Here is a 10,342-nt window from a genome sequence, read left to right as displayed (position 1 = left end):
TTGGTGTGCTGATGAAGGGCTGTGTATGGGACGGTGGTGCAGGATAGTTACCCTGTGCCTCTTCTAGTGACGAGGGATGTGATGGAGTCTGCGCTCCTCTATCAACCTGACCCCAGCCCCACAGCATGCACCCATCACCATCTTCATCCTCACATTCAAGTCTTTGACCTCCTCCAACCCAGAACATTTTCAGATACGGAAGGGGGAAGGCCTGTCTCTTGCCTTTTTGTAGTCCCCTGGTCTGCACAGGCCCCACAGGCAGCTCAGTGGTCCCGAGCCATCAACAGCCCTTGGATGCAGCACACCTTGACACATGACCCTATTGCCACAGTAGGGAGTCCCAAGGAGGTTGTGACAGGGCCAAAGAAGTGCCTGGGCAGGACCTTGTCCATCATTCCTAGGATGGGCATAGCCTTCTGTGCAGCCATGAGAGGACTGGAAAAGGATGAGGGAGGTAGTGGGGGTTTTGGCAGGCTGGAGCAAAAGGACGTGGTACCTCCCCAGGCTGAGTCTCCAGGCTGGGCTGCAGCTGGCACTGACCCGGCCCTCTGCAGTGAATGTGGCACTGGGAAGGCTTTGGCGCTGACCACAGGGCACATTTACATGGAGGGGCCGAGCCGCGGGCACGCGGGGCTTTAAGAGGGAGCAGGGGGTCCGCGGCAGAGCCCGTCGGCGTGGGGACGCACAGCGGGTGGCATCGCGCCATGGCCTGGGCCGCTCTCCTCCTCGCGGTGCTCGCCCACGGCTCAGGTGCCCTGGGCAGCCTGGCTGTGCGTGGCCGGCACAGGGGCCCTGGGGCGTCGCGCTGCGCGGGGGGCTTTGCTGCTGCGGCACTCGCTGACCCGCCGCTTTCTGCCCTCTCTCCTCTCCCTCTGCAGGTTCCCTGGTCCAGGCAGCGCTGACTCAGCCGGCCTCAGTGGACGTGTCCCTGGGAGGCACTGCCGAGATCTCCTGCTCTGGGAGCAGCTATAGTTATGGCTGGTGGCAGCAGAAGCCTGGCAGTGCCCCGGTCCCTGTGATATATGGCAGTAGCAGCAGACCCTCGGGCATCCCTTCGCGATTCTCCGGTTCCAAATCTGGCTCCACGGGCACCTTAACCATCACTGGGGCCCAAGCCGAGGATGAGGCCGTGTATTACTGTGGTAGCTGGGACAGCAGCATTAGTGCTTCCACACAAACACCGAGCCATGGGGAAGTGAGACATAAATCTCCCGCCATCGCATGGACCATTGAACAGTGTCTGGTGTCTTGGCACAAGCCTCAACCACAGCCCTTGCCATGCTTCTCTGCACATGTCTCACCACTGCTCCCCCCTCCATTAGGAACACTGGTCTGTGACCACCCTCATCTCTCAGCTGCTCGTGAGGAGGGAATAGACCCCAGGCTGTTGGGGACCATGCTGACTCCTGTCTCCTAGCTGTGCGGCTGTGACAAATTGTCCCCCGTACTCTTCATCAGCCACTGGCTTCCCCTTTGTTTCAATGTGGCCCAGATCCCAGAGGGCCAAGTTCTGGGTGTCCAAGGCCAGCAAAGCCTTGGGGCTACCTGGCCTCAACCAGGGGGAGCTGCCTGACCCTGAGGCAGCAGCAGGCAGGGGCCAGGGACTGACAGAGCCACCCTGTAAGAGCGTGCCATGGGTCAGGGCATATTGGGTGTCCCATTCTCCAGCCCTACAGGCACCAGAGCCCCATTTGGCCTAGTGTGTGGAGGGACTTTGCTATTCCGGGACCTGCTGACAGCCTGTTCTCTCCCTCCTTTGTCTTCCTCTTCCTACTTCCCTGAGCCAGGCAGTTCTTACTCAGCATGTCTGAGGCACTCAGTCTGTGCCTCAGGACAAGCTGCTCAGACCACCTGCTCTGGGGGTAGCAGCAGCTATGATTATGGCTGGTACCAGCAGAAACCTGGTGGTCCCCCAGTCCCTGTGGTATATGCTAACGACCAGAGACCCTCGGGCATCCCTGAGCGATTCTCCGGTTCCTTGTCTGGCTCCACGGCCACCTTAACCATCACTGGGGTGCAAGCTGAGGACGAGGCCGTGTATTACTGCGGTGGCTGGAGTGATAGTACTGGTGACCGTGACATCGTGCAAAGGGGAAGTAAGATGACAACATGCTGCAGTGCCAGGGCCCCTCAGTTCCTCACTCCTAGTGGGGAGCCTAATGGTGGAGCAGCAAATGTGCTTATGAGGCAGAGCTGCCTTGGGATGTGTGAGCTGCTGCAGCGGGGCCTGTCTGTGATGCCCACAGAGGTACCTGCCACATCCAGGCCTGCCCTGTCCCGCTGGGCTTGTGATCAGTGTCAGGGAGGGTGTTGGAGGTGTTCCTGGAGGCTGTTGCCAGGTAGCCACTGTGTAGGTGTAGCCTGGAGATTAGAAAAGGCCTTGAAAATCTGGCCCAGGGCTGGAAGAAGGAAGGGGAAGGAACCAAAAAAGCAAGAGGGCAATGCAGGTGCTGGGCAAAGGAAGCCCTGGAGTCACTGAGATTGGATCCAACTTGCTATTCAGTGGCAGGCGTCTCCTCCAACTGCCCTGGCCATAGCAGGATTGAGCAGTGAACATGGTGGAGGTTGTGTCCCCTTGGGGTTTGCCTGTCTCCAGGGCAGACCACTGCACAGCCACTCTGGACCATCTTGGCCAGAGTTTGAGTTCCTTCAGGGCAGAAGAATCTGTTTCTTTCCTATAAAAGGAGCATCCTGAATTTCAGTTTACTCTCACATCTTCTCGTCCTGTCTTGGGACACCTCTGGGAAGAGCCTATCTGTGTCTTTTGCCCCCCATCAGGTATTTACCAGCATTGATGAGCTTCTCCCTGATCTTCCCTTGTGCAGGCTAAACAGCCCCAGGTTCCACAGCCTCTCTCCAGGATGAGAGAGGCTCCAAGCCTCCCAGCACCCTATTGCCCTTTGTTGAACCCCTCCTGTCTTATGCTGGGGAGCCCAGAGGTGGATGTAGGGCTCCAAAGTGACCTCAGCAGGGACTCGGGTATCATTCTTGCCTGGGTGACAGACTTGGCACCTACCTTGGTGGGAAAGGGTGGGGGACAGTTGCATCCATGCAGGGCACAATGTGTTTCACAGAGGCAGGAATGGCCAAGGCCTGTGTGGGGCCAGGAACACATGAAACAAGAGGAGGGATGTGGAATGTGGAGATGGCCCTGTTGTTGAGCATTGTCCGGCTCCACACTGGAGTTGTTGGAGCTCTCCCAGGCTCCTAGACCCTGCTCTGCTCATGTTCATCTGGGGATGGGGGTCCCACTTGTGCCTGGGTTTTGACAAGTGTGTGATATGTCTCTGCTCTCCAACCCGGGAAAGGCCATGCTGTGGATAACGTGGCCGTGTTGGACTGGGCGCGGGGCGGGCGGAGGGGAGGAGGCGCGCGCAGCTCTGGCGCTGAGCGCGGGGCACATTTGCATGGAGGGGGCCGAGCCGCGGGCGCGCGGGGCTTTAAGAGGGAGCAGGGGGTCCGCGGCAGAGCCCGTCGGCGTGGGGACGCGCAGCGGGTGGCATCGCGCCATGGCCTGGGCCGCTCTCCTCCTCGCGGTGCTCGCCCACGGCTCAGGTGCCCTGGGCAGCCTGGCTGTGCGCGGCCGGCACAGGGGTCCCGGGGCGTCGTGCTGCGCGGGGGGCTTTGCTGCTGCGGCACTCGCTGACCCGCCGCTTTCTGCCCTCTCTCCTCTCCCTCTGCAGGTTCCCTGGTCCAGGCAGCGCTGACTCAACCGGCCTCGGTGGACGTGTCCCCGGGAGGCACCGCCAAGATATCCTGCTCTGGTAGCAGCGGCAGCTATGGCTGGTACCAGCAGAAACCTGGTGGTTCCCTGGTCCCTGTGATTTATTACAACGACAAGAGACCCTCGGGCATCCCTGAACGATTCTCCGGTTCCAAGTCTGGTTCCACAGGCACCTTAACCATCACTGGGGTGCAAGCCGAGGACGAGGCTGTCTATTACTGTGGTGGTTATACTGGTAGTTATACTGGTGACACAGTGGCACTGAGCAAAGGAGAAGTGTGACATAAACCTCCTGTCATTGCATGGACCATTGAACAGTGTCTCTTTTCCCCATTTGATGGTTGCCCGGCTCCCAACCACAGCCCTCCGCGCACTCCCCCACTCTGCAAAGATCTGTGTCCTACTCTAGTTGCCCTGTCTGTGGCCAACACCAACACCATCTTTCAGCTGCACATGAGGAGGGAAGAGACCCCAGGCTGGCGGGGCCCATCCGGGCCCTGTCTCCTGCCTGTGCTGCTCGGATGAGCTGTTCTGCATGGCCAGGCTGGTGCGCAGGGCCCTGTGGGTGCCCTCCCTGCCCTCCTGCCCACGCAGCTCTGCCAGGAGCACGCTGGGGCGAGGGATCTGCTGCCCGTCAGCCTCGCACCTTCGTGCTGAGCTGCCGCCGAGGTGCTGAGGTCTCTGGCTGCCTCTGGCCCAGCTTCAAGGCCTCCAACTGCTGCGTTCCTGTGTGAGCACAGGCAGGAGAGCCCAGCCTGGCTGCAAAGCCCAAGGGCCCTGTGTGGGGCTGAGCTGCAGGGAGGGAGCTCAGTGCTGGTTGGGCAAGAGGAGAAAAGGGCCTCGTGTGTCGGAGATGCTCAGGGTGAGGCAGTCTGTGCAGCAGTGATGGGGCACGTGCACAGCCCGACACCCTCTGAGGCCCATCCGAGGGGCAGAGGCTGCAGTGGGGCAGTGTGTGGAGCTGCAGACTTTCTTGGGAAAACCGTGCCATGTGCCTGTTCCTCCAGGCTGAGCTCCCCTCTGGGGCTGGCGCTGTAGCATCAGAGCTGACGTGGGTGCACGTGGATAGAGCCTGTAGGTTTAGCAGCCCTCGCTGAGCTCTGCTCTCTGCACGTGGGCAGTGGGAGCTCCTGCCTCCTCCCCCTGCTTGCTGACTCATTTCACTGAGCTGCCCTGGGTGTCCGTGTCGCCAGAGCAGACTGCCCAGATAACCAGCTCCAGGGGCAGCCAGATTAAGGTTGGTACCAGCGGAAACCTGGCAGTGCCCCAAGGAGTGGTGGTGCACCCAGGGAGCACTGGGTGCTGCAAGGTGCTGTTGTTGAGTGATGCCTGAGGTATGTGAACTCCCGCATCCTGGCGTTGTTTTTCCAGGCAGCTGTAAGGCAGGAGCCCTGGGGCCTCCTTGGGAGGCAGCGGGAGCTCTGCTCTGCCCAGCAACCCAAGCACAGAGCCATGGAACCAGCAAGAGCCCAGCCGGGATGCAGGAACTCTGTGTCGCAGCAGCTGAACTCTGGCATGATGCTCCTAGGCCCTGCTCTGCTCATGTTGGTCTGGGGTTAGGGGGTCCCACTTGTACCTCGATTTTGGCAAGTATGTGGGATGTGTCTCTGCTCTCCAGCCACGGAAAGGCCACGCTGTGGATAACGTGGCCGTGTTGGACTGGGCGCGGGGCGGGCGGAGGGGAGGAGGCGCGCGCAGCTCTGGCGCTGAGCGCGGGGCACATTTGCATGGAGGGGCCGAGCCGCGGGCGCGCGGGGCTTTAAGAGGGAGCAGGGGGTCCGCGGCAGAGCCCGTCGGCGTGGGGACACACAGCGGGTGGCATCGCGCCATGGCCTGGGCCGCTCTCCTCCTCGCGGTGCTCGCCCACGGCTCAGGTGCCCTGGGCAGCCTGGCTGTGCGCGGCCGGCACAGGGGCCCCGGGGCGTCGCGCTGCGCGGGGGGCTTTGCTGCTGCGGCACTGACTGACCCGCCGCTTTCTGCCCTCTCTCCTCTCCCTCTGCAGGTTCCCTGGTCCAGGCAGCAGTGACTCAGCCGGCCTCCGTGGACGTGTCCCCGGGAGGCACCGCCAAGATCTCCTGCTCTGCTGGTGGCAGCTGGTATGGCTGGTGGCAGCAGAAGCCTGGTGGTTCCCTGGTCCCTGTGATATATAACAACAACCAGAGACCCTCGGGCATCCCTGAGCGATTCTCTGCTTCCAAGTCTGGCTCCACAAACACCTTAACCATCACTGGGGTGCAAGCCGAGGACGAGGCCGTCTATTACTGTGGTAACAGTGCTGCTGCCACGGTGACACCAAGCAAAGGGGAAGTGTGACACAAACCTCCCTCCATTGCTGTTGAACAGTGCTTGTCTTCCTCCTGCGATGGTTGTGCATGTCCTGACCGCAGCCCTCACCATGCTGCCCCGCTGTGCCCAAGGCTGTGCCCTGCTCTAGTTCCCTGGGGCTGTGCCTGTTACCATCACATAGCAGCTCCACAGCCCCATTATTCATCCCTAAGACCCAAGCTAAGAATGAGGCTCGTTTTTACTGTGTAACCTCTGATGGCCGCAGTGATGCTCCTGCCTTTATGCCAAGCAATGGGAAAGTGTGGCACAAACCTGTTGTTGCCATTTCAGGGACCATCAAGCAGTGACTGCTGCCTCCTTCATGATGGTCACACAAGTTCCCACCACAGCCCTTCCCGTGCTGTCCTGCACTGCTGGTGGCAAAGCTTTGTTGGTGAGCAGGCAGCCAGAGCTCCTGGGGTGGGCAAACTGAGAGCAGCACTGGTCCCCTCAGCAGCCAGTGCTGGTTTTAGCCAGTAACAGTCATGTTTGTGGGTTTTTTTTTTTTTGGTTTGTTTGTTTTTTGCATAAATGGTTTCAATGAGTTTTTGCAGCAGTGCCTAAGCCTTCCCAGGGCAAAACGAACTTCTGAAACTGAAAGTTCCTCAAACCACAACATTTTCTATGCATCATTTGCCTTTAATGACTTGCAAGATTCACTGATGCTCTCCATTTCCTGCAAACGCTTTTGGTGTAACGAGCCTTTCCTGATGCATGCACAGCCCACAAAGGACAGGCCCATTTCTAGTTACTTTCCAAGACCCAACTGATCTGCATCTTTCTGTAACCACTTGCAGAAACCACACTGCCTAAATATTTTTGACTTCGTTTTAAATGGGAGCTATTTAAATTTAACACCTCAAGAGCTAAGCGCCTCCTTCCTACTATGTCCATCCCACTGGCTTCCCGTCTGCACTTGTGCCCCTTGGCAGGAAGATCCCCCTCATGATTGTGGCACAGGGAAGCCCAGGTGAGCATGATGGCGGTGGAAAGTGCCTGGTATGCACAGGAGTCTCTGGCTGCTTGTGAGGCACACACTGTGCCAAGGCAGAGAGCCAGGAGCAGGAGCTCCATCTCCAAGGGGCAGGACACCTTAATAGTTGTGTCTGCTGGTGTTTCCTGCCGCAGGAGAAGTAAAAATGTCCTGTGGCTCTGGCCTCCAGCTGCTACCTGCTCTGGAGGGATGTCCCCTCGCCCTCAGCAGGTGTCCCCAGTGGCTGACAGAGCCCTTCTGCTCACCCCAGCACAGACCTCTGACAGTGCCAAAATGCTGGAGCCAGTAAGGGAAGTGCTTGTGTGTCCTCAGGAGGATGCTCCAGCGCTCTGGCCCCGCCGTGAGTGAGTGAGCACTAACAGAGCTCAGAGCTTTCTTGCCTTCAGGCATGAGTGTGGTGGAGACTCCTTGGTTATCCATCGCCTGCTGATCAGCGGCAGGAGATAACTGCGCTCATGTTGCCCCCAGCAACTCTGGAAATTGCATCCATTCAGATGCATATATTGGGGCAGCTCCATACCACTGCATGCACTGAGGTACCTCCGTGCTGATGCGTCCATCCTGTTGTACCCATCGAGAAACCCCCATCCTACCATCTCCATCCCTGGGGACAAGGGGGACAAGAACTACTCATGCAGCTGGACTGGAAGTTTTTGTACAGCCTCAAATCACTGTGTGGTGTTTTCGGCGCGGGGACCCAGCTGAACGTCCTGGGTAAGTCGCTCACCTCCTCACAATCTTTCCTTCCCCACCACGAAATTGGGGCATTTCTGCGATCGATTTTCGGTAATTTGGGGACTTCTTTGCGGACTCAGTGGTGGTCTGGCAGCTGCTGTCGGTGCGGGGAGAGGCTGTAAGTGCAGCATTCAGGACCTTGTCCCGTCTTGGGAGACTTGGAGGACTCTGGCGTGTGCCCAGGACCACTTCAGGATATTTTCTCAATTATTGGATCTTTACTTTTGCCCAGGGCATGGACCTCAGTCCTGGCACTTGCGACCTCTTTCAGAGACTTGAGCTTAGGTTCCTCAGAGAGGCTCCCTTCTGCTTCTTCGTAAGGAAATGAGTCCTTGTGCAGGTCCACTTCTCTAAGTCTTAGACTTGAGGAGCAGGTCTGTTGTCCTTAACGAGGACCAGACCATTTCTCCCTCCAACTCCAAGCCAAGCTCCTCAGGGAGGGTCACAGCAGTTGCCAGAGGCCAGCTGAAGGACAGAGTGTGCTCTTGGCCGTGGGCTGAAAAGCTCACCTCCTTGGATAGCAGAAGGACCAGTCCTGGTGCTCTTAGACAGAGCTTTTCAGCAGTGACAGAGAGAGCAGTTCTTTTTTTTTGTTTGTTTTTGTTTTTCTAAATCAAGGGTGTTTGAAAATGTTGCTCGGTCTGTAGACATGAAAGTAATGAAAATAATCTTTGTCCTTTGATGTCCGTGCTCTTTAAAAGAAAAAGGCACCAAAAAGTCTGAACGAAAGGACTGGGGCTAGGGGGAATCATGTAGATGTCCAATTTCTTTAGCATAAAGCTCTTTGTGGGAGGAGATTCACTCAGTTTTCTGGTGTATAGGGTTAGGTATTGCGGAGACAGCCAAGGTGTGTGAGAAAGAACAAACGTCCTTTATCAGTCTTGCTCCTGGCAGTTTGTTTGTGCATTTTATGAGCTAGATCTGCTGGTGCCTAAAAGCAGAACTGGTTGGGAAACAGGCTGGCTGGGGTTGAGTTCTGGAGGTAAGAGAAGATAGTCATAAAAGAAAGAAAGAACAAGGTTTGTGTCAGAGAATCAGAGAGCCAAAAATGGAAACATTAGACTAAATTTTATGTTTAGCAAACAGTCCATCTGTAGACAGAAAATACAATCATGGAAAGCTAGGCATATGGAAAATATGAATTCTACATTGTGCATATTATGGATAACATTACATAATGTAGAATGTATTGTTTATAAGTAGCGCTTATATGTATGTATTATGTTGCATATATATTATATATGTTATTTTCAAGTGTATGGCAATTATAAAGTATAAGATGTCAATCACGGGGAAGGCAGAGTTTCCTGGTGACGGTGGCCTAGGGTGCTTGGGGACATTGCTGCCCAGCCCATCCAGGTCACCAGGGCATTGAGGAGCAAGCTGACACCCCTGTTGGCATTTGGGGACAAGTGGGTCTTCTGATGCTTGATGCTGTGGCAGTGGTGATGTACCACGGTAGATCATTCTGTCGCCATATTGTCTCTCTTCTTAACCCTGGTGTCACTCCCTCTCTCTCCCACAGGCCAGCCCACGGTCTCCCCCAGTGTGTATCTCTTCCCTCCGTCCGCGGACGAGATCAGCTCAAAGCAAAAGGCCACTTTGGTGTGTCTGATAGCCGACTTCTACCCTGGTACTGCACCTGTTGTCTGGAAGGTTGATGGCATCACCAGAACCGCTAACGTGGAGACCACCACGCCCCAGAGGCAGAGCAACACCAAGTACATGGGCAGCAGCTACCTGTCGTTGACTGCTGACGAATGGAAGGGACATGAGACGTACACCTGTGAGGTCACGCACAGTGGCCAGAAATTCGAGAAGGTCATCAAGAGATCTGAGTGCTCCGTCTAACACCTCAGGAGCTCCACCATCCCCTCTCCTCGTCCCCTTCCACATTCATGCCTCCATGCCTGCCCATCCCCACAGCTGCTGGTGGAAGCAGCTCTCCCTCGGCACAGGTCCCTGCTGTCCCCCTGTGCTCAGTCTCTCTGCCCTCTCCCTGCGCCCCTCACTTGTCCCCCTACTCTGATGTCATCCTAATAAACACAGACACTGAACTAGCGCTGGCTCTGTATCTGTGTCTCTGTCCTGCCTCACTGGTTGAACACGGGGTGCGGATCCTGCTGCCAGCGTGGCCCAGGGGCCAAGTGCCACCTGTGCGCGACCCCCCAGGGCTCTGCTCACATGGTCGCTTGGCTTGTGGCCCCGCCAGGGGCTGCCCGGCCATCCCGTTCCTCTCCTCCTCCTGCCATGCAGCGCCCAATGGGCAACCCAAGTGTGAGAGGCCCCAGGGGAGCTGCTGCAGAGAGGGAGGGTGTTGCCAAATGCGCTTGCTGCTCCTGAGGTGCCGTGTCCCACTGTCGGGCCAACCTCAGCACGGCTGTAGCAGCAGCCACCACTTGTGCCCCGGTCTCCAGTGTGCCAGCAGCTCCCAACCTGTCATGGCTTCCTGGTGGGACCGCAGGGCTGGTGCTGTCCCACGTGGCCTTCAGGCTGCCGGCACTGCTGCTGGCAGCCCCTTGGGGCTCCTCCACAGCAGGCTGGGCTGTGACAGCTTCTGCCAG

General features: G+C 57.4%; 2 protein-coding genes across 2 annotated transcripts; both read left to right on the top strand.

Moving 5' to 3' along the window:
* Nucleotides 1-676: 676 nt before the first annotated feature.
* Nucleotides 677-2,795, top strand: LOC148593095 (uncharacterized). The gene is made up of 4 exons (XM_088532236.1): nucleotides 677-750; nucleotides 879-1,238; nucleotides 1,821-2,096; nucleotides 2,779-2,795. The coding sequence occupies exons 1-4, from the start codon at nucleotides 705-707 to the stop codon at nucleotides 2,793-2,795; spliced, it is 699 nt and encodes a 232-aa protein (XP_088388362.1). The 5' UTR covers nucleotides 677-704.
* Nucleotides 2,796-3,479: 684 nt separating this feature from the next.
* On the top strand, nucleotides 3,480-9,840 carry LOC104577193 (immunoglobulin lambda-1 light chain-like). Its single transcript, XM_088532348.1, has 4 exons — nucleotides 3,480-3,555; nucleotides 3,684-3,965; nucleotides 7,716-7,757; nucleotides 9,304-9,840. Exons 1-4 carry the CDS (start codon nucleotides 3,510-3,512, stop codon nucleotides 9,627-9,629), a joined length of 696 nt encoding a protein of 231 aa, XP_088388474.1. The 5' UTR covers nucleotides 3,480-3,509; the 3' UTR covers nucleotides 9,630-9,840.
* Nucleotides 9,841-10,342: the final 502 nt, after the last annotated feature.

This window comes from Tinamus guttatus, unplaced genomic scaffold (assembly GCF_059628265.1).
Source record: "Tinamus guttatus ecotype Peru unplaced genomic scaffold, ASM5962826v1 Tinamus_guttatus_pri_ptg000459l, whole genome shotgun sequence".
Lineage (NCBI taxonomy): Eukaryota > Metazoa > Chordata > Aves > Tinamiformes > Tinamidae > Tinamus > Tinamus guttatus.
Note: the sequence above shows the minus strand (reverse complement) of the source record. Positions and strands in the feature narration are given on the sequence as shown.

Bases quoted from the DNA above. Each gene is read 5' to 3' on its own strand.
- LOC148593095 (XM_088532236.1), top strand. From the start codon at position 705: ATGGCCTGGGCCGCTCTCCTCCTCGCGGTGCTCGCCCACGGCTCAG. The intron at 751-878 runs GTGCCCTGGGCA...CTCCCTCTGCAG, and splicing joins GGTGCTCGCCCACGGCTCAG to GTTCCCTGGTCCAGGCAGCG. The intron at 1,239-1,820 runs GTCTGGTGTCTT...TGAGGCACTCAG, and splicing joins CGCATGGACCATTGAACAGT to TCTGTGCCTCAGGACAAGCT.
- LOC104577193 (XM_088532348.1), top strand. From the start codon at position 3,510: ATGGCCTGGGCCGCTCTCCTCCTCGCGGTGCTCGCCCACGGCTCAG. The intron at 3,556-3,683 runs GTGCCCTGGGCA...CTCCCTCTGCAG, and splicing joins GGTGCTCGCCCACGGCTCAG to GTTCCCTGGTCCAGGCAGCG. The intron at 3,966-7,715 runs ATACTGGTGACA...GCCTCAAATCAC, and splicing joins TGGTGGTTATACTGGTAGTT to TGTGTGGTGTTTTCGGCGCG.